This window comes from Amphiprion ocellaris, chromosome 22 (assembly GCF_022539595.1).
Source record: "Amphiprion ocellaris isolate individual 3 ecotype Okinawa chromosome 22, ASM2253959v1, whole genome shotgun sequence".
Lineage (NCBI taxonomy): Eukaryota > Metazoa > Chordata > Actinopteri > Pomacentridae > Amphiprion > Amphiprion ocellaris.
Genome location: NC_072787.1, coordinates 1,683,182 through 1,710,868, shown reverse-complemented (window position 1 = coordinate 1,710,868; position 27,687 = coordinate 1,683,182). Strand labels below are relative to the sequence as shown.

At 40.2% G+C, this 27,687-nt stretch overlaps 2 protein-coding genes across 4 annotated transcripts; one reads left to right on the top strand and one right to left on the bottom strand.

Moving 5' to 3' along the window:
- The first annotated feature begins 357 nt into the window (after positions 1-357).
- Positions 358-27,687, top strand: ift74 (intraflagellar transport 74). Of its 3 annotated transcripts, none has more exons than XM_055007271.1 (20): positions 358-505; positions 6,504-6,637; positions 6,938-7,079; positions 7,231-7,279; positions 8,891-8,989; positions 9,112-9,172; positions 10,669-10,728; positions 10,811-10,872; positions 17,639-17,777; positions 18,040-18,102; positions 18,288-18,431; positions 22,625-22,665; positions 22,733-22,812; positions 23,001-23,054; positions 23,245-23,342; positions 23,611-23,737; positions 24,582-24,745; positions 24,888-25,013; positions 25,726-25,845; positions 26,974-27,687. In XM_055007271.1, exons 2-20 carry the CDS (start codon positions 6,509-6,511, stop codon positions 27,124-27,126), a joined length of 1,911 nt encoding a protein of 636 aa, XP_054863246.1. In that variant the 5' UTR covers positions 358-505; positions 6,504-6,508; the 3' UTR covers positions 27,127-27,687. The 3 variants fall into 3 exon arrangements, with proteins under 3 accessions (XP_054863246.1, XP_054863245.1, XP_023120826.2); XM_055007270.1 differs by lacking the exon at positions 358-505 and adding an exon at positions 3,827-3,954; XM_023265058.3 differs by lacking the exon at positions 358-505 and adding an exon at positions 3,934-3,954 and having other exon boundaries at positions 25,726-25,786; positions 27,011-27,687.
- Positions 10,878-16,693, bottom strand: LOC118469945 (leucine-rich repeat-containing protein 19-like). Its single transcript, XM_035945859.2, has 7 exons — positions 16,647-16,693; positions 15,984-16,085; positions 15,614-15,864; positions 15,392-15,503; positions 14,145-14,232; positions 12,691-12,888; positions 10,878-12,559 (listed from the first exon to the last, which is right to left on the bottom strand). Exons 2-7 carry the CDS (start codon positions 16,077-16,079, stop codon positions 12,249-12,251), a joined length of 1,056 nt encoding a protein of 351 aa, XP_035801752.2. The 5' UTR covers positions 16,080-16,085; positions 16,647-16,693; the 3' UTR covers positions 10,878-12,248.

Genomic DNA, 27,687 nt, shown 5'->3' with positions numbered 1-27,687 from the left:
GTTGCTGTTGAGGTAGTAAAGGCAGTAGTGTCCGTATGAGTGTCAGAGATATACAACAGAATAAATTAGAGAATTATGTGCATTATGTACAGAATAAATTCAAAAATAAAATTTAAAAACAAAAAAACAGCAAATATGTTATAAGTAGCAATAAAAATGCATGGAGGTGACAAGAAATAAAACTTGAGTTTTACACATATGAACACAACAATATGAACAGAATAGTCGAGGTAAAGCACAGATTAAAAAAAAAAAGGAAACAATCTGTGTCGACTGTTTAACTGATGCATGTGTTTCCTGTGGCGGCCTGAAGGGAGCAGACTGACACCTTTAGCCTCCATTCGCTGATTGTAGCTGAAGAGGAAGAAGAAGACGGTTACTGGGGTAACGTCAACATCAATCGGCGCTGCTAACTTTTCATTTAGCTAGCGTTTCTGTCTTTTGTTTTTCTTTAAGAACATCTATCTGTAAAACTGCTTCGGTTGGAGATTTTCGAGATATAAAGGTACGAAGCTACGGCTACTTTATCCAGTCAGCTCCGTGGTAACGAGCTAACGCCGTTTGAACCTTCAGCTAATAGTGTTAGCATTTGTAAATCAAGCTAAGAAACGGCGTTAGCAAACGGGAAAGTCTGCGTTTAGAGTCAAGAAATAATGCAACGTGACACGCTGTCTGAACGCTACAGAGCTAACACTTTTGATTCCAGTCAGTATGAAGTTAATCCAGTGTTGACATGGCTAACATTTTAGCAGCTAACGGTACGTCTACGGTAAATATGTTGTATCTTTATTGCATCAAGCTCTGGAAGAACATGAGCCTGTTGCAGTTTGTTCTGGATAAGCTTGTGCTGCATAGGATCATGTTTGTCTGGTTGTCATTTGAGTGTTTTGGTTGACGATTCATCCTCAAATGTGCACAGATTGGACATGTCTCAGTTAGTGAGACATCAACTCTGCGAGTTAGGTAAAGTTGGCAAGATATTCACAGATTCGGACTTCCGGCCTCTTCCGGCATCAATAACTCACCAGATATACGTTGTATAAACATAAACAATGCCTCTTTCAAATCGTTGTAAGCTAGGCAATGTGCTACAAGGCCAGTTTTATCAAAAGTCGCTGTCTTTCGAGCTGCAGAAATAACATTGATGTCTATGAGCAGCCGGCTGTGCCGCGAGTGAACAGGGACCGTCTGCAAATAGCAAAACCGCTGCAACAGCGAAGAGAGACACTACACAAATTTTACATTACTTAACTTTTATACACTGTAGCGTCACCAAATTTACTGGAGCCATCAATTGTCTCCTGCTGGTCATACTACAACTCTTGGTTTGATACTAAATACAAAATCTGAATTTTAAGGAATTTTCATTATTGTCTTATTATTTTATTAGTCATAAAATTCATTAACTTCACTCTTATATACTGTAGTGTCACCAAACTCGCTGCTGCCATCAGTTGTCTCCTGACTGAGGAGACAACTGATGGCTCCAGCGAATTTGATGACACTACAGGGTATAAGAGTGAAGTTAATGAATTTTATGACCAATAAATTTTTTTTAAAAATCTAATTTTGTACTTAATATCAAACCAAGTGTTGTAGTATGACCAGCAGAAGCCAATTGATGGCTCCAGTGAATTTGGTGACACTACAGTATATAAGAGTGAAGTTATTGAATTTTATTACTAATAAAATAATAATAAAATAATGAAAATTCCTTAAAATTCAGATTTTGTATTTAGCATCAAACCAAGAGTTGTAGTATGACCAGCAGGAGACAACTGAAGGCTCCAAAGATTTTGGTGACACTACAGAGCACAAGAGTGAAGTTATTGAATTTTATGACTAATAAAATAATAAGACAATAATGAAAATTCTTTAAAATTCAGATTTTGCATTTAGTATCAAACCAAGAGTTGTAGTATAACCAGCAGGAGACAACTGATGGCTGCAGTAAATTTGGTGACGCTACAGTGTATAACAGTGAAGTTATTGAATTTTATTACTTATAAAATAATAAGACAATAATGAAAATTCCTTAAAATTCAGATTTTGTATTTAGTATCAAACCAAGAGTTGTAGTATGACCAGCAGGAGACAATTGATGGCTCCAGTAAATTTGGTGACACTACAGTGTATAAAAGTTAAGTAATGTAATATTTGTGTAGTGTCTCTCTTCGCTGTTGCAGCGGTTTTGCTATTTGCAGACGGTCCCTGTTCACTCGTTGCACAGCCGGCTGCTCATAGACATCAGTGCTATTTCTGCAGCTTGAAAGACAGCGACTTTTGATAAAACTGGCCTTGTAGTACATTGTCTAGCTTACAACAATTTGAAAGAGGCATTGTTTATGTTTATACAACGTATATCTGGTGAGTTATTGATGCCGGAAGTCCGAATCTGTGAATATCTTGCCAACTTTACCTAACTTGTTCAACGTGCGACACGTACAGCAAAAGAAACCTGGAAAGGTTTCAGCTGTTGACAGAATTTATAAAAGATAAGATCAGCTTTATTGATCCCACACTGTTACAGCAGCTTAGAAGACAGAAGAATATGTTAAGCGCAAATGTTTGCAGAGAACATTGTAGATAACATTTTTAAGAACACTATATACAAGAGGATGAGGATGTAGCAGTTATTGCACGTAAGTCAGTGGAGTGTGTATGAAAGAGGAAGAAATGCAGCCGTAAATGAGGGAGACTAATGAAGTTCTAATATGTACAATCAGTCAATCAAAGTTTATTTCTATAGCCCTTTACAACAGCGCAAAGGGCTACCAAAGTGCTTCACAGTGAAAACGAGAATAACTTAAAAACACTGTAGTAACTTAAAACAGGACAAATAATCACACTCACATTCACACCTATGGGCAAATTTAGAATAATCAATTAACCTCAGCATATTTTTGAACTGTGGGTGGAAACCGAAGTACCCAGAGGAAACCCACGCATGCACAGGGAGAACATGGAAACTCCATGCAGAAAGATCCCTGGAAGGCCAGGACATGAACTGCTGCAAGGCGAGTGAGCTAACCACCACACCACTGTGCAGCCTGTAAAATATGCAATAAAACAATAAAATAAACAGCAATAAAACAGCACTAAAATGTACACCTAAAAGAAATAAAAGTAACAAAATGTCACCATGTCGTTAGGTATGAAAAGCCATGTTAAACAAGAGGTTTTGAGTTGTGATTTAAGAAGACCTAGGTCAGTGATGGTGCATGTCGGGGGGAGCTAGGTCCAGATCCTGGGTGCAGCTACAGAGAATGTCCGGTCACCCCAGTGTTTGTATTTAGACCTGGGTACTTCAAGCAGCTGCTGATTGGAAGACCTCAGAGCTCTTTTTTTGGTCTTTAAAAGTAGTGATGGTGAGGCTTTCCATCCACTTGGTTCATGCATGGGTTGAAGCTTCATGGTGCTTCATTGCGCCATCAAGTGGACAAATAGAACAGGCAGCGTGACTATAATGACACATTGGCTTTGCTATGTGAAGCTTTGAATTGTGTTTAAATGATAATGCCAATAGACAAGTAATATACTTAATATAATGTCTGTTTTTCCTGATAGCAGCGATAAAGGGGGAAGTGGAACCAAATTGGGGAGAGATTTGAGATATGTAGCTGGACTGTTTTTTTGGGGTCAGGTTCTGGTTTTCTGTAAAGTGCTTAGATATTTTTAATTATAAGGGCTATATACATAAAATTTTATGTGCTTGTGCTACTTGTTTTGTGATTGTGCTTGTGTTGCTAGTGACAACCTGAAAAACAAAGTAGGGACAGCATTTTATTTATTTTTATTCAAAAATAGAAATTTTTCTACAGTGCTGGGACTCAGGTGGTTTCTTTGTTTGTAGGGGGCGAATATTCGGATCTCAAAATTAATATCCGCATACCACCATGGGGACCGAATATTCGGGTCCAGCCCTAGCAACAGGTTAAATTTTCATGGAGAAAAGTAAGCAATGAAATTTTTGTCAAACTTTTCAGAGAATAACTGAAAGCATACTTTGTTGTGGTGTATCGTCATATATATCGTTATCGTGATTTAAAATAATCCATATCGTGATATATGATTTTTTCCATATCGCCCAGCACTACTTTGCAGTGGTGCTACTCTTGAAATAGCCCACTATCTTTCTGGACTTTGCACGGATGTCAGAAACCACAGGGTTTTGGTCCAGAGACTTTTGTGGACAGAAGATGTGAATTAAATTCAAAGCATGCGCCACACAATTTGTGTGACGTAAACAAAGCTCCCTGGCACAAGCCCCCATATTTGGAGCACCATCAGTCACCAGGCAGGTGACTTTGTTGGTGATACCCCATTCAGACATAAGTGCCGATTTAACGCTGGCCAGATTTTCAGCAGTATGGGCCTGGGGGAAATGCAGCACCCCTAAAACAGCGGACTGCAAAGCAGCACTTGCATCGATGAAAGGGGGCGTCACCGCCAAATATGCATCCGTGTTTATCGAGGTCCACATATCGGACGTCAAACTAACAGAGGTTGCCTTGGAGACCATGGTTTTGGCTTTCTCCTTGGACTCCTTGTATCTTTTCTCCACCATAGCTTTTAGAGCCTAAAAGGGGCAAAAGAAAAGACCACTCTTAGAATGGCCGTTATGGGGAAATGGTGAAAAAAAGCTTCATGTGCTCACATACGTACCTGTCTTGTGGGCAGAACATAGCTAGGGTTTAAAGATTGAACAAGCTTCCTGAACCCTTTGTCCTCCACAATAGAGAAGGGCTGGGAATCCTCAGTGACTATGCTCACCAAGGCCTCATTCACATCATTCTGTCCTGATGACAAAATGAATGCACTATTTGGTTATATCTATATTTACAAGCAAGTAATATGCAGAATATAAATTATTGTTTTATAATGCAAACATATCATTCTATGTTCTTGGGGGTTTTTTGCTGACTTATCATTGCATCCTAGAATGCCTTACCTGAGCTTGCTCCACCTTGGTTGGTCTCCTTGTTCTCATGCAGGGCTCTGTAATGCCTCAGCATAGATGAGCTGTTGTTGTTGGCTCCTTGGAACACTACAGACACTTCACCTTTTAAAATACAAAAAAAAAAGAAAAGAAAAAAGAAATTGGAACAAGCGATGTGCGGTGTTGTCATAGTTACTCATATTACATTTCACTTGTGCTATGTGCCTACCTTATTGGGAGAAATCAAGTCAAAGTGCTCCCAGAAAGGGGAGAATCGTCTCTTTCTGGCTGACTCCATGGAAAAAAGAGCCTCAAACCGATTGCAAGTAAATTTACAGCAGGCAAAAGTCCACAAAATGTGAACAGGGGGAATCCATTGCGTTTCACTGCCCCTTATATTTTGAATCGCACGTCAAACCTGCGAACAACTTCCTGAACCAGTCATGTGGTACGACCGGTTCGCGAGGCTTCGAACGTCACCACATACGTCATCAACACAAGCTTCGATTCGCGCTTCACAAAAAAATACCCGGATTACACGACACGCTTCGAAGCCTCAACACAGAAGGACACATCACTACTTAACAGCTCAGATAAATAAAGTGGACCAAGACCGTTAGGAGCTTTAAAGACAAACAAAAAAAGTTTAAAAAGAGTTCTTTACTGAACTGGAAGCCAGTGGAGAGCATAACGGACTGGAGTGATGTGCTAACGTCTGGGGGTGTTTGTTAAAAGATGCGCCGCAGTATTTTGTACGAGTCGCAGACAGCTGATAGATGACTGGGAGATGCCAATACAGGGTGCATTGCAGTAGTCCAGTCTTGAGCTGATAAAAGCATGAATGGCTTCGTGCCAGTCTGACAGATGCTGGAATAAACGACCTGCGGAAACGCTCCTTCTTACACTTGGGGTGTACTAGTCTGTCGCTGAAGATGCTGTTTAAGGAGCTCACAGTCTGATGCAGAGGGTGGGAGGTGTTGTCTGTGATAGTTGGAGCATGGATTCTAGCCTTCCTCTCCCCCACCACCTCAGTAGAATCCCTGGGGCAGCCACAGACTGAGCTGGCTCTGTTCTCTAAAGACGATGTTCAGTGTGTGTCGCCACAATCAGCAGCTTTGCATGATTGCAACACTGCATCCATAATGAGAAAAAAACGAAGTAGAGAGAGCGTATTTGTTCTGTCTGCTGAAGGGTTTGCAGTGTGAAAAAAGTGACAGAAGAGGAACATTTTCTTGTCTTTTCACCTCTGCTGCCTTTTTGTCTCTGTGCAGACCTTGCAGACCTTCTTTTTGTGTGATTTGTGTGTTAAGAGCAGGATCAGTGACAGTGTGTTTAGCCAACTGAAAGCGAATTGGGGGAGAGATTTAAAAAATATATATGAATTTTTGGGGTCCACTGTTGTTAATGTTATGTTTTAGGATTCAAACCAGCAAATTTCTAGTCGCATGTTTCACTGTCCTCCAGACCCATACTGCAGACATACTGACCAGCACTGCAAGGTTGATTCCACAGCAGCTCCAGATGTGTGATTTGTGTTTCTGTTAACTGTGTTTACTGATTTTAGGCATCATGGCGAGTCAGCGGCCTCCCTCCAGCATGGGCCGGCCCATGAGCCGTAGTGGATCTGTGGTCCCTGGTGCTGGAAGACCCCCAACAGCTGTCCGACCTCCTCCTACAGCTATTCGTGTTGCAACTGGGGTAATCTGTCAGGAGCTTGAATGCATCTGAGCTTTTAGATATTAGGAAAATGTAACACCAAAGTCTTTGTAGACCCTGTGCGCATTTATGGTGCCATATTCCTGAGAAGTTTCTCCATCAACTCCATTTGTGATCCCGACATAACTAGTGTTATTCAGCACTTCATCACACCTTTAGAATAAGAGGCGGTCTTTTCATGTTGCAAAGTTTATAACCAGCTTCAATTTTTAGTGTTTTCCCACAAATAATCAGATAGAAACCTGGTATTCCAGAGTTTAATCCTTGCATTTTTTTCTTCAGATGGTTCCAGGTACCAGTGGTCATCCTGGCATGAGAGGAGGAATCCCCATCGCTACTCCTGGAGTCCTGTCAGCTCAGATCAAAGTCACCGACAGGCCTGTCACCCAACAGGGGCTCAGTGGGATGAAGACTGGAATTAAAGGTCTGTTCAGTGTGACAGCAGGCCACTTTTTCCACATGGAGCATGGATTCTAGTTTATTTCTATGTCACCATAATCTGAAGTAGCATAATCATTACACCACGGCACATCTGTCTCTATTTATACCTTCCTCCCCCATTTCCCTCCCAAAAGGACCTCAGAGACAGATCCTGGATAAGTCCTACTACTTGGGCCTTCTCAGGTAACCCAAACATACTGTTACTGACTATATTTTTATGTTCATTAGAAGTAGAAATGACAGGTCAGTGTGTTGTATATAGACAAACTATCATATCATGGATTTGGACTAAAGATCAGAAGGTTGAATGTTAAACTCAGATTCAACGTACTATATTCTGACATTTAACCTAAGTTTAAAGTTGAATGTAAGATTTAAGTCAGGGGTATCAAACTCATCTTAGTCCAGGTTCCACATTCAGCCCAATCGTATCTCCAGTGGACCGGACCAGTAAAATCACAGCATAATAACCTCTCAATAACCACAACTTCTAATTTTTCCTTTGTTTTAGTGCAAAAATTTTCACATTTAAGGAATTATCTTTTTACAAAACATTATAAACAACCTGAAATTTTAACAACATTATGCCTCAGTTTATCATTTTACATAGTACAACCTACAGATCAGAGTGTTTCTACAAAGGCACAAAATGTTTAATCACAGCTATCTGGAACTGAACAATAGAGTATATTACTTTATGATCAAAACGACAAAAGTCAAACAAAAAAAGACAAAGAACAGCAAAAACAAGACAAAATATTACAAAAACGAGACAAAAAAATGACAAAAGGGAGAAACAAAATTCTTTTAAAAATGAGACAAATGACACAAAACAAAACAAAAAGAGACAAAAAATGTGACAAAAAAATTACAAAGCGACAAAAAAATTGACAAATGACACAAACGAGCCAAAAAAGACAAAACACAAAACACGTTTGTACAGTTTGTACATAAATGACACAAACTAGACAAAAAATGACAAAGCGAGAAACAAAACGACAACAAAATATAGACAAACAACACAAACGAGACAAAAAACACAAAGCGACAAAAACGATGCTCAAAACAACAAATAAAGCAAAATGACAAAAATGAGACAAAAAACTGAAGCAAGACAAAAAGGAAACACGAAACGACAAAAACATGAGACAAATGTCAAAAGTCAGACAAAAAAATACAAGAATAATAAAACCAAGACAAAAGAACAATGAACAATCTAGTATTTTACTTTATGATCAAAACAACTTGTCATGGTCTAGAAGTTATTTTAAATTTATAGTTTTACTAATTTCCAATCTGCAGTTAATGTCTTCTCTGTAATTTTTCCACTTTGCAAAGTCTTCCCGTGGGCCGAAATGGACCCTCTGGAGGACTGCTTTTGGCCCGCGGGCCTCATGTTGGAGACCCCTGATTTAAGTGATAAATAGGAAGCAAACCAACAAAAGAAGCATTCGCCATATAAAACATGTTTAGCCCTTTTTCCAGAAGGGCTACGATATCGACACCCTCTTAAAATAATGGCCTAAGTCATTTTTTCAGGAAACAAAAAAACTGAACCTTGACCTAGGCCGTTATACTACAAGGGTTAGAATCACATGATCTGTTCAACTGAGGACCTAGGCGATTTTATCAGAGGGGCCAGGATCACGAGGAGATGATTTAGACAAAAAATAAATAAACTTTTGGCAAAAAATGACTTAGGCCGTTATTTTAGGAAGGTGACGATGTGTAGAATTTAACATAATCTTGGTCAGTTTTGTAAATTAAAAGTGAATGTTGTGGTTTTCTTTTCAGGAGTAAGATCAACGAGTTGACCACAGAGACGAGCAAGCTGCACAAAGAGATTGACAACTACAACCAGGAGAACTCTGTGTACCTGTCCTATGAGAAGAGGTGGGTGGTGTTTTGTTGCTGACAGTGCCAATGTTTGTGATTAAAGAATAGTTAGAAATGTAGCTTAACACTGCATAAAATCCCCATATTTCCAACCGATTTTTGTCTTGTGTCCACTGCAGAGCTGAAGGCCTGGCAGCAGAAATTAAAGATCTGCAAGGGCAGCTCGCTGACTACAACATGGTAAACAGCAACTGCAAACATCACTTTTATCTGAATAAATTATTCCAATTATTTATTAATGTATAGCAGATGGAAGTTACTCTTCAGCTCCTACATCATGCATAATACAGTACAAGAGATGGAACACATATGTTTTACATTTTATGTGTTGAGCTGAAGCAGTGATGATGAGTGTCAAAATAGAGAATACACACACCAAAAGATTACGTCACATATGTGACGTAATCTTTTGGTGTGTGTATTCTCTATTTTGACACTCATGTTAACATTAGTGGTGTTTCTCAATAGCTAACTGCTGTAATATAGTGTGTTTGATGAGTCTGATGTGGTTCCTATTGGATAGCGCAGTCCTTATCACAGTCTCATAGTCTCATTTGTATTTTTTGTTTATCTAAGTCAGGGGTGTCCAACATGCGACCCTTGGGCCAAAAGTGGCCCTCCAGAGGGTCCAATCCAGCCCTCAAAGTGTAAAAATTCCAGAGAAGACATTAACTGCTGATTGTAAATTAGTACAAGTATAAATTTAAAATGATTTCTAGACCATGACAAGTTGTTTTGATCATAAAGTAAAATACTAGATTGTTCTTTGTTCTTTTGTCATTTTGTGTCTCATTTTTGTAATGTTTTGTCTTGTTTTTGTTTTTTCTTTTTTTGTCATTTGTCTCGTGTTTTTGTCGTTTCGTGTTTCCTTTTGGTCATTTTTTGTCTTGTTTATTTCATTTGTATAATTTTTGTCTTGTTTTTGTAAGTTTTTTCTCGCTTTGTAACTTTTTTGTCTCATTTTTTCTCGCTTTTGTCGTTTTGTGTCTCGTTTTTGTAATATTTTGTCCTATTTTTGTTGTTTTTTGTCTGGCGTTTGTCATTTGTCTCTGTCTCACTTGTGTTTTGTGTCTTATTTTTGTCATTTTGTGTTTTGCTTTAATTGATGTTTTGTGTTTCATTTTTGTCATTTTCTTTTTGTAATTTTTTTGTCTCGTCTCGTTTGTCGTTTGTCCATTTTTTTGTTGCTTTTTGTCTGTTTTGTGTCCTTTGTCTGATTTTTTGTGATTTTCTGTCTCGTTTTTGTTATAATTTGTCTTGATTTTGTTGTTTTTTGTCTTTTTTTTGTCGGACTTTTATCGTTTTGATCATAAAGTGAAATACTGTATCATCAGTTCCAGGTAGCTGTGACTAAATGTTGTGTTCCTTTGTAGACACTCTGTGATCTGGAAGTTGTAATGTGGAAATAATAAACTGAGACTGAATGTTGATGAAATTGAACTTATTTTTCTTAAGAAATTTCAGGTAGTCCATTATGTTTTGTAAAAAGATAATTCCTTCAATGTGAACATTTTTGCAGTAAAACAAAGGAAAAATTAGAAGTTGTGGTTATTTAGAGGTTATTATGCTGTGATTTTATTGATCCGGTCCACTGGAGATCAAATTGGGCTGACTGTGGACCCTGAACTAAGATGAGTTTGACACCCCTGCTCTAAATCCTTTATTTGTGTTTCCAGCTGGTGGACAAACTCAACACTAACACAGAGATGGAGGAAATGATCAATGACTACAATATTGTAAGTGCACCATGTAAACGGTGTAAAAGACTTGGTCCACTGGACTGAATATAATAAGAATTAATTTTACTTTCCCTTCCAGCTGAAAGCCCAGAATGACAGTGAGGCAGAGAGCATTGACAGCATCTTCACTGAGAGGAGAGAGTAAGTCCAAGTGTTGTTTCGTTTATTACACATGAAGACACAGGTTCATATTCAGGAATTACATTATTTAAGTTAGATGTAATATTTGTCCCAGCTTTTGATACACAAAAAGTGCAATATAGTTTTTGATATTCAAAAGTGCAATATCTAACTAACGACCAAGAAGCTAGAAGGAGTTAAAGACGGTTAGGGTTAGTGTTGGGCAGCACCAATTCTGCATCACATCCTGAAGAGCAAACATTAGGAGGCTTTCCACTGCTGGATCTCAGGACAGGTGCAAAGTGACATGAACTTCTTCAGGAAGAGCCACCTAATTGGCCATCTCAGGCTGTCTGTTTTTATTGCAGTGTTGGACGTACCAGCTTCAGCAGTAGTTAGTGGACATAATCCCAGTTCCATGAGCACATAGGAAGTAGAACAATAGGGGTTTGTTATTTTAGTTTATATAGACAATTTTAGAGAAGACTGCTATTTGACATTGAGAGAGCAGAAACTATAGCATTTGTTGTCCTCTCCAAGTTTAATCAGTCACTGTAAAAACCTATCCTTCAGTTTCTTAGGATTGCTCAGAAACCAACAAAATAACACACAAGTTCCTGCATTGGAAAACAGCTAATTAACTAAACCGCCTTGCAGTTTCAGAGATAATTGACAAGCTGGAGTGTAATCTTAAAGGTACCTTGTGGAGTTACTAATATGTTAAAAAAATAATTAAATGTCACTCCTTAAAATACATTGTGTATGTCATTGTGCTCTAAAAAGCATGCCAAGTGCATTCCTCTACTCACAAAAAACTTGCAAAGCCATTTTTAAAGTATTTTAAAAGGAATATTGTTTCTATCCATGTTCACCAGCTTACAGTCTTCCTGCCTTTTATGAGGCTTTGCTAACATTCTGGCCAGTTTTCACCACAACTTATAGGACTTTATAGCTGATCATTTGCAGGAACCACTGGAAGAAAAACACATTCATAGCGCTCCCAGAGGTCGCCCATGTTATGGTAGTTACTTCAGGTGTTTTTGTCTTGGTGCGATGGAGCAGAGGAAATGTGTTGAAACTGTGCAAAAAGTTTTTCCAGTAGGAACCACTGAGCTTGGTTTTAGTGACCCTTACTGTTTTAATACTTGACAGTCTGTGGAAAATAAATAGTGAGCTAATTTTATTCAGGTTAAGGACCTAACATTATGTATGCTGCATGTCCCTTATCGTATGCTCTACTGGTGCTATAAAACAGTCCCTCATTGTCCTCCTAGTTTTACAGAACACACGTGACACGTTTTCCTTTTACTGAAAAGGAAAGCTGAAAAGCTCCTTATGTTTGCTGTTTGCATCTTCTTGTCTTGGTTCTGCTACAATCTCCTCCCTTTATCTTGATGTCACTCATCTCTCCTGAAATATGGATCCTCAAAGTACCCATCCTCCTCGTCTTCCTTCCCTATCTGCCCATTCTGTTGCTCAAAAGTGAATGTCTGGTGGTTCAGGTCTCTTCCTATGTCTGAGAACACTGTGGACACCATGCCGTCCTCCCCCTCGTCCTCTGGCTGGAGACGCCGATGGCGGTAGTTGTCGAAGAGCTTATACCAGGAAGGGCCCTTGATGGCACATACGATGAGGATGGAGGTTGTTACTGCCAAGGCTGCAACACATACTGTGAACTTCCATGAGTTCCCAAGCGCTGGTGTCCGGTCTAGGTGGGGTTAGAGGGTGGAGACAGAGAACCGACAGCACTCTGTTAAGCTTATGTTCTATTTGTTCATCTACATGTGCAAGAGAAGAGAGCTTGAAGAATCGGAACATCTACGTTTCTCTTTGACATACCTTTGCTGGTGCTGTGGTTCTGGCCTGATGACAGTGTGGTCTTCAGGATAGTGATTGGCTGTTGAGAGTGGGCTGATGTTGACAGCTGTTGATCTGTAGTGATGGTGGGTAGTGACGATGCAGAAAACAGAGCTGTAGCCTCCAAAAGACTGCTTCCAGCCTGCTTTTCTGGAGATGCACAGATGACTCCTGGTCCCCCTGTGGAGAAAGACACTTTATAAGCCCAATATACTTGGTGAATGTTCTGTGCTTAAGTAATCATAGTAATGCCTTTAATTTATAATGCACTTTACATACAGAATCTCAAAGTGCTGCAATAGGGAAAGTACAAAAAATACATTTATAAAACATTTCAAAAACAATAGCAACATGTTAGAACTTGAATAAAAATGTCTTTAGCCCTTTCCTAAATGACTCCAGGAACTGTGGGGCCCTCAGGGGTGGTGGTAATGCGTTCCACAGTTCAAGAGCAGCTGTCTGGAACGCTCTGTCGCCCAGGTTTGATCTTGGAGTGAACAGAAGGTTGGGTTTGGTGGATCGAAGTTGTCTGGAGATGGAGTGAAGGGTTAAGAGTTCTGAAAGGTAGTCCGGGGCGTGTCCATTAATGCACTGGTAGGCAAGCGGACAGACTTTGTATTGGATGCGTTTTGAGATTGGAAGCGAGTGGAGGTTACGGAGAACAGGTGTAATGTGGGCATGTTTGGGCGTCCTCGTCAGGATCCTGGCAGCGGTGTTTTGCACATGTTGAAGCTTTTGGAGGCTTTTTGCTGGGATCCCGATGAGGAGGGCATTGCAGTAGTATCAGTATCACCACAGTTAGATGGTTTTGAGGGCAGTAACTGCTTCAGAGAGAGAGCTGACAGATCTGTTTTAGTTTTGGTGTGGTCATGAGGTTTTTGGAGGAACTGATCTACCCAGACATTGACCTGTAGTCAGAATCTAAACAGGCGTAGAAGCGTTTGGGTTTTCAGGTGTTCCCTGATTCCAGCATTTTGACCTGGTATTTAAGATTGAGAGAAATAATACTATTGATGCCTTTGGGGATTCATTTGAAATGCCCAGACCAGCTGTGCTGTTCTCATAAGGCTCAGAGAATTTTGAAAATTTTTATAGTGGTCATTTTGAATTAGATTTGATCTCTCTTCCTATAAAATTGCAGGTTTAGGTAAATTAATGTCCACTTTTTGCAGCACTGATGTTTGCATAACACACTTGTCATAACAAATGAGGAAAATGACAGAGAAACTGCAAGTAAGCTACCATTTTTAGTTTTCTTTACATTCTTTCGGATAAAATAATAGTTGTATTTTCCCCAGGATTTTTGTATCATTTCATTGCTGTTCATCCATAGTTAAATATGTAGCCCTCAAAATAATTAGGAAATTTAAGAATTGTAAACCAGCCTAGATAAAGGTTGTTGCTCAGCTTTAAAACTGTACAATGTAATTTCCTACCAATGGTCAGGTGTGCTGCGGTATTCTCTCCAATGGTGCTCAGCAGTGGACAGGAACAGTTCCAGGGGTTTCCCTGTAGGTTCAGCATCTGATGGGAGCAGACAGGTTAAAGGATTAGTCCATGTAATGGAAAACTTTTTACTTGGCCAGGTTTACAGTTGGGCTTAATGATTTGGGGAAAGTATCTCATTGCAAAAAAAATCGTATGGTCGTCCTGTGCAGTACAAAGGTTCTCAATAAGCTTGTATTTCACTATATAGAACAAACGAGAAGAAGAAAAAAGGACTTCCTTCTCCTTCCCTACTGATGCAGGGATCAGATTGGCATGTTACCCTAATTCCTGTCAACCAAAAGAATCTGTGTGTGAATATAGTCATAGACTGGTTCCATTTTCTAGAAAGCAGACATCCCAAGGCATTTCTCTTCAGCTTATGGCATAGTGCATTTTTTTGACATTTATGGTATGCTTAAGTGATTTCATGAATATGCCGAGCTAAATTTTGCCTAAATTGCCCTTGGCAACGGACAAAAAAAAAAATGGCCGACGGCTCAAATGTAACTTTAGCACCCAACGGTATTATGACAGATAATTTTTCAAGTCAAGTCAAAGGCACCTGCATGCCTTTGACTTGATGCCTCCTTACTTCATACGCTACAACCACACCAAGGTGGGGAACAGTCTACTTTTGTGAGCTACAGCAGCTACCGGATCTAGTGAAAAAGAGTTTGAAGATGGCAACTTCATTGTTAAAATATGGTGAAGTAACTGTTCAAGACAAACTGTAGTGAACATCTTTTTTAAAAAAAAATATGCATATCAGTTTTTGCCATTGTGGTGACCCTTCAGTTGAAGTATGAACCCATAGCTATTTCAAGACTAAGAAATGTGTTTTTTTGCTTGGATGTGAATAATTTTACTCAAAATTGTTGAATCAATGGGTGGTTCTTGGATCACTATCGTCATAATAGTCTTATTGTTCACACAGCTGCCATTTTGAATATTTAATTATAACTCACAAAAAACACAAAAATTCATCCTGCATAGATTTGAGAATCCTGCATCTGCATACCCAAACCCTTCAGGAACAGTCATTAGAACACTGCTGAAGAGAAATGTTCAGTCTTTTCTGTGAAATGGAACCAGTCTGTCCTGCTGTGTCACAAAGGGAAATGATTCCTATTGAAAGCCTGAGGTGTCTACTGGATCATCTTCACTCTTCATCTCTCTTTGACCATGTGCAGTTTACCTGTAGGTCATTTAGCCCTCTGATGAGCTGTGCAGGAAGACTGGTCAGCAGGTTAAAGGACAGGTCCAGCTCTGTCAGGACATCCAGGCCAGAGAAAGCCTCAGGGTCCAGGCTACGACAACACCCAACAATATCCATGATCAGTTGTAGGTTTTAGCAAATGTCACGTGATGTAGTATGGAATTACACTCTGTTATCATCTTAGTTAGCTTTTTTATTGACCTGCTGATATTGTTCCTGGCCAGAGACAGCACTCTGAGGTGAGGGAGTTCAGAGAAGTAGTCGGCTGGAACAGCAGTGATCAGGTTCCTCTCCAGGTGGAGTTCTAGCAGTGAGGGATAGCTAGCTAGAGCCAGTTGGTCCATCTCATTCAGAGAAATCAGGTTCCCGTCCATCACCAGTTTAGTAACACTGGAGTTGCTGTCATTAGGAGGGATGACTTTTAGAAACTGGTTGGTGAAGTTTCTTACCAGCTGATGGGCAGATGGATGGGCAGGGTTAGGGTTAGTCTGTCGTTAGAACACATAAACACATACAGACACTCAAAGCACAAATATGAATCATCAATGGTAATGATTAGAACTTATCGTACGGGTTCAACTTCCACGGTTTCTGCAGTATTTCCCATTATATTCATCACTAACACTGCAGTCAGCCACAGCAGGAGGAGAGTTAGCCTTCCCATCATCCTGCACTGAGAAGAAACAAATACAAAATACTGTGGGTACTAATTCTGTTTAGAGAAAATAGACTTTGTTTTACCAGAAGAAATCAGTCAGTGATGGATATTTTTAGCTTAGTAACAGTTTCTTTCTGTGCAGGTGTCTGATTTAGCTTACTTTAGGATGAAATATTTTCATTCTTTGAAAGCAAATATCCACAGCAGTAAAGAAAACCTGTGGTCCTGATCAGTGTGTGTTAACTGAGAAGTCTGCTGGCACGTTTGAGCATAAAACTATGGCCAGAGTACAGAGTATATGACATCTGTGTGTTAGTTAGTCATCGAGGACACAGAAACTCCTACACTAGACTGAATCTCTTACTTATGGAAAAAACAAACGTGTTGAAGTTCTTCAAACTGAAATTCAGAGGAGAATAAACTCACATGTTCCTTTTTATGAGCTCAACTGACTCACCTTTAACTTCTGCTACATCTGTCACGGTATTTATTCCTACTGATATTAAAAGCACTTTCAGAATTTAATCTTCTTCTGTCTCTGTTCTGTGCTAATGAATACGAAGTGAAGACGCTTACCTGTGCTTCTGCTGACTCTAAGGTTGACTTTTACTCACCTGTCACCGTCACGCAGCCAGCACAGCAAATGACCCTTGTTCCTCGTAAAACAAGGAAATGAGGGCTGGTAGGGACTGTTCCTGCTGGCTAACCATTTATTTCTGTCTTACTCTGTTGACAAGTATCTGTAAGCCTTTTCTCTCATTAATAATACAAACTAGTACTTGAACAAAATTTAAATAATACTTTAATGACAACATTTTCTTAGTGAGCGACTAATTGAAGGCTTATGGAAACAGAAAACAAAGGGAGAGGATTTACAGCACTGGAAGGGAATTAGAAGGAAAGATGATGTGAAAGGGGTTTAAATGAGGTGGGAGGAGAGAGAAAGGGATAAGGAGATGAAAGAAGAAGACAGGAGAGAAGAGAAAATTCCCAAGGACCTTTGACAGAAGAAAAGAAAGTGAGTCTATAAAGGAGGTGAAGTATGGGAGGGCAGCACAAAGACACAAAGAGGTTTTTTTTCTTTGAATGAGTCCAAATTGAACCAACATGAATCTGCTGGTAGAACATTAGGGTGGAGAACTCCAGCTGCAGCATGGAAGTAGGAACATCAGAGTCTGGGGGTTCACTGTCCAGGAGAAATATTAAATTTTTGAATGAACCTCCTAAAACCCTGACCTGAATCCATACAGCACTGATGGATGCCGTGGAGAGAAATGTCTCAGTGTGGATGAAGGGAAAGCTTTAGTGGCTGAAACACGGAGGAAACCTGCTGATTCCAGGCCTATATGCTGCCCAACAGTCCTGCATGTATACATATATTGTGTTTATACCTAAGAGCATTAATTCATGCACTGTGCTTTGTCCCTGTTAAATTCAGTAAATAAATAGAGAAGTGATGGTATACAGTAAGACCTCAGGCATCCACTCCTGTTTTGCCCTATTTAATCTGTATTAAAAGCAAAGAAATAACTAAACTCCATCTCCTCCACCCGGCTGTGTGTCTGCAGGAGAGAGGAGGCCATCAGGGCGATGGAGGAGGAGATCCGGAGGGAGAGACGGGTCGCTGACGAAGTCATCCAGGCAATGCCCGCCGCAAAGCAGGAGAAATATTTCACCATGACAACCACCAATGAAGAGCTGCTACAGGTACAACTGTAGTTTCACCCTCCTGTTGGTATGAAGAAGAACAATGACATTAATTATTAGCTACAGACGGATTCATGTCAGCTGTTGACAGAATCAAATCTGCCAGCATTTTTTCCCTTAAGGGGTGTGAGCATGAATATGAATCGGTCATTTACTAATAACATCCATAGTATTACTTATACTCCTAGTTTAGCACTGCTGATAATTCATGTTCTCATTTCTCCATCTTGTCTCCTCCTTGTCTCCTTTTTTTGTTTTCTAGGAGCTGACTGTTCTCCAGGAGGAGCTGGACATCCTGATCACCAGGAAGGAGGACTATGAAGCTGTGAGTTGGGTTAAAAACAGGACAGAGAGAGAGTGTCTGACATGTAGAAAGAGAGGGGAAATGAAGATGAAGTGTGGAAAAGAGGCAGAAAAGTAGGAGTGAAAAGCACATGTTCAGAAGAATCCCACATCTGTGTAGTAGAATGGTGATGGCAGCTGTTTAATGTGACTTTTTCCTGTTCACAGGAACTGTCCCACTCACAGATAAAGCAGGAAGTGGTTCGCCTTCATGAGACCCTGTCAGCGCTGGAGGCGAAGCGGGACGCCATGGAGGCTGAGCAGAAGAGCCTGAGTTCCCCTAAGGAGGAGTTAGAGAAGCTGTTTAAGCAGGTTAGCTTCACAGGAGATGGGGGGGGATTTTTAACTGCTGGTTAGATCCTGTGCTGGACCGTTCCTCTCTCAACCCAGACTCAGTTAGTAGGTCTGCCTCACTTATTCAATCCTTTCTGTCTGATTTTGGTGTCTCTGATGTGTGGCGTTTCCTTCATCCAAACAAGAGAGAGTACTCCTTTTTTTTTGCACGTCCACCATACTTTCACTAGGATTGACTACTTTCTCATTGACAATGAACTGTTACCATTGGTGGGTTCTTGTGCTTACCAGGGCATAGTGATATCAGATCATGCTCCTGTTGTACTATCTCTGGCGCTACCTGACCTTCCTCAAATTAAAAAACACTGGCGTTTTAATTCGACTCTCCTGTCAGACAATGACTTTGTGAAATGCATGGAAGAACATATATCCTTTTTCTTTCAAACAAATATCTCCCCAGATACACCTACTCTAGTAGTCTGGGATGCTCTTAAGGCGTACCTTAGGGGACAAATTATTTCCTACACTGCAAATCTGAAAAAAAAGGCCCACAAAGAATGATTAGAATTAGCTGAACAAATTAAGGAAATAGACAAACAATATGCTCAATTTAAAAACCCAGACTTACACAAAATGCGAGTGGAGCTTCAAATCAAATTTGATTTGGCCTCAACTCATCACATTGAACGCCAACTTTTGAGAAGTAAGAGTTTGTTTTATATCCACAGTGAAAAATCGGGGAAATTACTAGCTAACCAGCTGAAAGGATTCAAAGCAAAGGGGCATATTACGAATATTAAAATGGAGGATGGTAACGTCACTTCAGATTATGCAAAGATCAATGACACATTCAGGAATTACTAATCTCAACTCTACACCTCTGAATCCTCGAACAATACTATATTAATGGATAATTTTTTGAACCAGCTAAATATTCCCACGCTCTCCCACTACAGTAAAATGAGATTAGACGAACCCATAACAAAAGAGGAGATAGATATTGCTATTTCCTCGTTGCAGTCAGGAAAATCTCCAGGCGCCGATGGGTTTCCCGTGGAATTTTTTAAGGCATTTTCCTCACTACTCTCACCACAGCTAAGCACAGTGCTGTCTGACTCATTCAAGCAGGGCAAGCTTCCAACATCATTTTATGAAGCATGTATCATTTTTATTGCAAAAAAAGACAAGGATCCGATGGAGTGCTCTTCATATAGGCCGATCTCATTATTAAATGTTGATGTTAAAATTTTGGCTAAAGTTCTAGCCCGAAGATTGGAGAATATCTTACCGTCTGTTATATCTGAAGACGAAACGGGCTTTGTCAAAAATCGGTGCTCTTATTTTAACATTCGTCGGCTATTTGATATTTTGTATCTCCCCTCTGGTGTGGCTCCTGAATGCATCCTTTCTCTGGACGCAGAGAAAGCGTTTGACCGGATAGAGTGGGTGTATTTATTCGTGACTTTAAAAAAATTTGGCTTTGGCCCGAATTTTCTCACCTGGATCAAATTATTATATTCAAGCCCCACTGCTGCGGTCCTTACAAACTCTCAGCTGTCACAACCCTTTAACCTCCATCGGGGAACCCGACAAGGGTGTCCTTTAAGCCCTCTACTATTCGACTTGGCCATAGAACCATTGGCATTAGCAATCTGCAGTTGCAAGAATATCTCTGGCATATGGAGGAATGGAGTGGAACATAAGGTGGCCTTACATGCAGACGACCTGTTGAGTTTTATCTCATGTCCAGATACCTCCCTACCTGCCATGTTGTCTTTACTGAAAGATTTTGGCCAGTTCTCGGGTTACAAATTAAATTTAAATAAATCTGAACTTTTTCCTGTCAGTGAGGGGATGCCGGTATCAGACTATTCCAACTTCCCTTTTAGGATTGTGGAAAATAAATTCACTTACCTTGGTATTACAGTCACGAAAAAGCACAAGTACCTTTTCAAAGAAAACTTTCTCAATCTACTAAACCACACAAAATGGTGCCTGACACAGTGGTCACCCCTTTCTACATCTTTGGTTGGCCGAATTAACTCCATCAAAATGAATATTCTCCCTAAATTTCTGTACATTTTCCAATCAATACCGACCTTCATTCCTAAATCATTCTTTGACACATTAGATTCTGTTATATCATCTTATATATGGAAGGGCAAGCGCCCTAGGCTAAATAAGGTCCATCTCCAGAAACCTAGAGGAGAGGGGGGCATGGCGCTGCCCAATTTTCGTTTTTATTATCGGGCAGCCAATATCTGCTGTCTTACTTTTTGGTCACATTTTCATAATCGATCTGACTGCCCTTCATGGGTGGCAATGGAGTTGGGTTCTGCTAAAAACTTTTCTATTGTAGCACTTCTTGGATCTCCATCCCCTTTCCCATCAAATAAACTCATAGACAATCCAGTTGTCTGGCACACGTTGAGAGTGTGGGCTCAGTTCAGGAGACACTTTGGCTTCCTTGATTTTTGCCTCTCGAGTCCCATTCCCGCCAACCATCTTTTTCAACCCTCACTACTGGACCCAACATTTCAGGAATGGCGGAGACTGGGTATTGAGCCTTTCAGAGACCTCTTCACGGATATCGGTTTTGTATCGTTTGAGAATCTGGCTAGAGAGTTTAGTTTCCCAAAGTCTCATTTTTATAGGTATTTACAAATAAGACACTTCCTCCACTGTCAGATACCAAACTTCCCTCAGACACCTGATGTGAACATTGTTGAGGCACTTCTTAATTTACAACCATCACACAAGGGTTTAGTCTCCATTATTTACAATAAACTGCTCAGCATAAGCCAGGCCCCACTCAGCACCATTAAAACTGCATGGGAGCAAGATCTGAATCTAACCTTGTCTGAGGGCATGTGGGACACCATTTTTAAGTTGGTTAACTCAACTTCTCTCTGCGCCCGACACTGCTTGTTGCAATTCAAAGTTGTACACAGGACCCATATATCTAAATCAAAATTGTCTCGTTATTACCCAGATGTAGATCCCTGCTGCGACAAATGTAAGCAAGAGGATGCTTCACTTATTTACATGTTTTGGAGTTGTCCTAGCTTGGAGAAATACTGGAGGGAAGTCTTCCAAACTCTATCCGTAATTGTCGGCTTGGACTTGGAACCCGACCCTCTGATTGCTCTTTTTGGCAGCGCAGACGATATCGATGCGCGCCTGACCCCTGCTAAATGCCGAACTCTGTCCTTTGCCTCTCTCTTGGCCAGACGTGCAATATTGCTGAGGTGGAGGGATGCTGTCCCGCCCACTCACGCTCAGTGGTTGAGAGATGTTATGTCTTGCTTAAACCTTGAAAAAATACATTACTCAATTTGTAATTCCAAAGAAAAGTTTCAAAAAGTGTGGGGACCTTTTCTGGAATACTTTCATAACCTTCAAACTAGCTAGAGATTGGACCCCTTACTCACACTTTGTTCCTTGTTTTTACGTCAGCAATACCAAGTGTATAAATCAGTTCTCTCTTTGATGCCTCCTTTTGGTCAATGTGTGGGTTCATAATTTATACATATATTTATTTCTTTAGTTCACTTTATTTATTTACTATTATTATTATTTTATTTATTTCTTACCTTTTTAGATTGGAACCTGACATCCAGCTGTTATTTGTATCTCTCCAGGAATTATGTACAATTGATCTATTTGTCCTGTTGATTATTCTATGTAAAAGTCTGGCTTGGAAATGATGGGTGGGCTGGGGGGGGTTAGATAAGGCTTTTTGTTCTGTGTTGTGTTTTTACTGTCTCCCTACTGTGCATGGACAGGACTATCTTTCTTGTCTTGAGCTGACTGTGTATTTTATAAACTTCCTGTCACTACTATACATCCGTACCATATATTTATGGAAAAATTCAATAAAAATATCTTTGAAAAAAAAAGGTTTAATTGACATAAAAATGAATAAATGGTTGTTCCTTCAAACACTCATACATGCCTCAGGTGTTCATCTACACTCCCTCCCTTATAGTCATGCGGACATAATGCTGGTTAGATTATAAACATCTCCACTATCAAATAAAATGTGCTCCCTAACATTCCTGGCATGTTGACAAGACAGCACTGACAAAGCCTAAAACTTTGAGAGATAAGAATGAATTGGACAGGGTGCAGCATCATCCTGGGTAATGAAGGATTCAGGTATACATCTGGTTTCAAAAGCACGAGATTTCAGCTGTTTCTGTGTTTTCCAGGTGAAGGAGGACAACCAGGAGATCGCCAGCATGGAGAGACAGTAAGTATTTCTGTTCACTGATTAGCTGGCTGCTACTTGAAACTTATTTTAATTTTATTGTGTTCAGGCTTACAGAGATCAGGGACAGAACCGGACAGATCACAGAGGAGATCCGACACCTGGAGCAGGACTCAGAGGCAGCTCAGGGTAAAAATCTGCTGCCAGCTTCTTCTTTAACCGATCAATGTTGACTTGAGGATCTAATCAATACAATTTGGTTTCTGTTTCACATTTTACCATGCTGCTCTGACATTTATCCACTATTGAGTAGGTTAGGGGCCTTCAGTTCATTCTAACTAAATACTAATATGACTTATATCCTTCTTTTCCATCAGGAGAGTGTCAACAGAAATATAAGGAGATGAAGAGGAGAGAAGAAGACATTGACCGTGAGTTCCAGTAGAACTAAATGCTGTTGATGTTAACAGTAAATCCTGGTTAAACCCTCATTAAGGCTGGTCAGTTTGAGCATAAAAGCAGCTTCTCATGTTGGGTTTTCAGCCACTAGGAGGCGCCAAAGCTTCAGTGTGTCTGAATGAAGAGCTTCCTGGTACTAACTCTGTTCCTCTGGACCTTCAGGGTTCCTGGAGTCATTTGAGGAGTCCAGGGCTCAGGAGCAGGAGAGGATGAGCCAGAGTCAGGAGAACATCGTGTCACTCCTGGAGCACTGCAGCCGGGTGAGGAGGAGGGGGAGGAGGAGAGATTGATTAAAAAATGTTCTTTACATCTAGACAGATGGAGTAAAGTCAGACAAAAGGAAACAGGCGGAAAGAATGAAGCAACAAAGCATGGCACATTAGATTAACTCTGTGTGTGTGTGTGTGTGTGTGTGTGTGTGTGTGTGTGTGTGTGTGTGTGTGTGTGTGTGTGTGTGTGTGTGTGTGTGTGTGTGTGTGTGTGTGTGTGTGTGTGTGTGTGTGTGTGTGTGTGTGTGTGCGTGCGTAGAACATGTTGCGGCTACGTCAGGTGGATACGGTCACGGCCAGCGAGCTGAGGAACATGCAGGAGGTTCTGGTCAGCAAAGAAACAGAGGTGGTCCAATCAGATAGCACCGCCAGAGGACTGACAACAGGTCGGTAACACACACACACACACACACAAACACACATACGCACACACACACACACACACACACACAGAGACATATGGCACCAGTGAATGACAGGCTGTAAGTTTGGTTTGGGATTTTTCTCTCATTGTAGCCTGTTCTAGTAAAATCCAGCTATTATCTTTATACCGTTTAATTAACCCTCATCAGGGTCATGGAGGGCTGGAGTCTATCCCAGCTGACTGAGGGTGAAGGCAGGGGACACCTGGACAGGTAACAGTCTATCATAGGGCTACATATAGAGACAAACAATCACACTCACATTCACACCTACAGATAATTTAGAATCACCAATTAACCTCAGCATGTTTTTGGACTGTGGGAGGAAGCTGGAGAACCTGGAGAAAACCCACATATGAACAGGGAGAACATGGAAACTCCATGCAGAAAGATCCCAGGAAGGCAGGGATCTTCTAGCTGCAAGGCGAAAATGCTAACCACCAAGCCACTGTGCAGTCCATTTTAGTAAAATAATGCACAAAATTACTTATTTAGAGCTCAAAAATACAAAATAAACAGTCAAAAGAGGCATAAAATCCTTGATTTACTAACATGCAACCAGTGATGTTGGATAATAACCAGATTTTGGTGTCACAAAATTTGATTTCATGAACCAGCAACATATAAACTTCAGCCAGAACTTGTGCAAAATAGGATTTTCTTAGAATTTTTGATGTAAAAAACCATAAAAATGGGCAAAGCAGTTGTTGGGAAAGATGATGAGATTAATCTGAGGATGATTTATACAGCAGAAGGTAAATAAAAATAAAAAGCGGCTACCCTGTTATCTGTGTGTTTGCCCACCCAGAGTCCCAGCGTCTGCAGCAGGACCTGGAGAAGGTGCAGCAGCTGGAGGGGAAGATCACAGGAGAGCTGAGCACTCTGAAGGAACGCGTCAACACCATGGAATCTGAGCTGCTCACCTACAGAGACCTGGACACCCTGAGGCACACAGCCGAGGAGAAGAAGAAGGTAGCAGCAGAAAAACAAACACTACGGTGTTGTATAATGACAGGAGTATTTGTGGATGTTTCAGCCCCTTCCAGTCTCAGCCTGTCTTTTAATTCACCTGTAAAGCATCTACTCCAGCCATGTTTTCCTCCTTCTGGTTCAGAGGCTACAGGAGGACCAGGTATCGCTGACTCGGTGTCAAGATTCATTTGGACAGCTGCTGGAGGAGATGAACCAGAAATATGAAGCTCTGAAGACCAAACTGGAAGAAAATGAGACTCACGCTCAGGTAGATTTTACACTTTACTAAGACACTGATACACACTACTGGTCATCCAGACAATTCCATATTTTCCATGAAAACTCCTACTTTTATCCATGTGCTAACATAACTGCACAAGGGTTTTCTAATCATCAATGAGCCTTTCAACACCATTAGCTAACACAATGTAGCATTAGAACACAGGAGTGATGGTTGCTGGAAATGTTCCTCTGTACCTCTATGGAGATATTCCATTAAAAATCAGCTGTTTCCAGCTAGAATAGTCATTTACCACATTAACAATGTATACACTGGATTTATCATTCATTTAATGTTATCTTCACTGAAAAAAACTGCTTTTCTTTCAAAAATTAGGACCTTTCTAAGTGACTCCAAACTTTTGAACAGCAGTGTAAAATGCAAAACACATTTTAATCTCATTTATAAGGAGGAATTTATTTTAGACCTTATTTTACACATCAGTACTCAGTGAGCTGAATAATAAGTACAGACAACATAATAAGATACGATGGGGAATGAGGAATAGTTTTTAATTTTATGTATTTTAACACTAAATCCATTTGCTAATTTGACTGATGTTTTTAGTCGATGGTGACAGGTTCTGATCTAATAGGAACCATGTGCTCCAGTCTCTTCTACTGCTGTATGTTCCTACATGGTGTTATTCCAAACATGCTTATCTGGTGCTTTGTGTGTCTTTGTGTGTGTAAACTTTCAGCTGGCTAACCTGGAGAGGAAATGGCAGCACTTGGAGCAGAACAATTTTGTGATGAAAGAGTGTATCCTTCAGAAACCTGTCTTCACTTTATATATATTTAAAGCCCTCATCACTTCTTTGGTAAGACTTCTTTTTCCCCTCCATTGTTAAGACAGGTTTATTATTATTTCTAACATAAAGCAGCACACACCAGACTAGCTCATTCCCTCCACCCTGCCTGCTACACCCTACCATTCTAACACCATGATGCAAAGGGACCATTATGTATGGATGGTGTATCTTCTCAGGACATCAGCTTAACAAACAGACATGAGCCCTCTGAAGCAGTTTCTGAACATTTCTACTCGCTGTGGGCTCATTTTAATGGTAATATATCGAATTATACTTCTATACAACCAGGACAACCATGGCTAGAAGTAGAGGGAACTGAAATGTCTTTTGGTTCAGTTTGACACAGTTATAATGTCCTAAATCATAAAAACAATAACAAAAAAAAAAATTCAAACAGTACTGGCTTCTGGGAACTGGGAACAGTATTGGCTTCTGAGAATTGAAATATTTTTGATAAAACGAGGTAAAAACTGTTTATTTTTGGCATTTTTTAAAAATGAAAGATGTTGAATAAAGTGATTCCGATGAAATATCACAATTTATGTTTTTTTCTGGTGGATACCCAGTGGCACATGATGTGTTCAAGGACCCTTGAAAAGCTGTAACCTGACAGTTCTCTCTGTTTTTACCGTTTGTGGATCTGATAAAAAGTGTCATTTGGTAATTGATGGTTTTTGGGATTCAGAGGGTTGATAATATCGTACATAGTGACAGAAGACTTTTCCTACATTCCCCTTGACAATAAAAAAAAGTGTTTCTTTAATGTCCATCCATCCATCCATCCATTATCTATACACCGCTTAATCCTCATTAGGGTCGCGGGGGGGGGGGGAGTCTATCCCAGCTGACTCGGGCGAAGGCAGGGGACACCCTAGACAGGTCGCCAGTCTGTCGCAGTTCTTTAATGTCATTACATTTAATATAGGGTAATGTCAGGAATGTAAACTTGACGTACACATCAGCCAGTTCCACTGAACCAAGGTGACTCTTTATGGAACATTTCTGAGCTTCCTCAGGTTTTTCTTCCAGTCATTTATTGTTTAGTTCTCACTAAGATGTTTCCTCCATGTATTAAAGGCAGGACAGTCCTGTTCTACAGTATTTTTGTCACCTCTTCTTCTTATTTCTGTGTGGTAGAAGTCACATGCTGAGCTTTCCTTCACCGCAGCATCAGTCATCGCCTCTAAATCTCAGGAGAGTCACTACGCCTCAGTGGCCAAGAACGTCTTCCATCAGGTGGCCGAGTACAACAGGAGCCTCATAGAGTCGCTGCAAAGCAACAAGAGCTGAAGATGTCTGCACACACACACACACACACACGCACATGCACACGCAAACACACACACACACACACACACACACACACACTGCTTTTCATGTTCAGACCGTCAGAAACACTCCAACCCGTCATCTAACATTCAACATTTCCAGTAAAACATTCAGTTTATGTATGAAGTTTTCATCGACCCAGTTTGTGAAAGGAGCTTCTTTTGTCAGTTAAACTTTAGCCACTTGCTGTTTTTGAAAAAAAAAAATAGATATTTTGAATATTTATATGCTATATTTTGTATTTCATCACACAGACACTGAGTCGTTGCTGCTTTCTGTGTAGGAACTTTGTGTAGAATTTCTGAATAGCCGAGTATTTCAATGATTAGTCAGATGGATAGACTACATGTATGTCACCTGACTTCAACCCAACAGAACAACGTTAGGTCAGTAAAAGAGAAACAGAGAGTAACACAGATGGAAATGATGGTCAAGATCTCCACCATGCCAAGGAGGCTTTCATCAGAAATAAAAGTGGAAGATTTGAATCTGGTTAATAAAAGTGACTTTTTTTGCACTGAA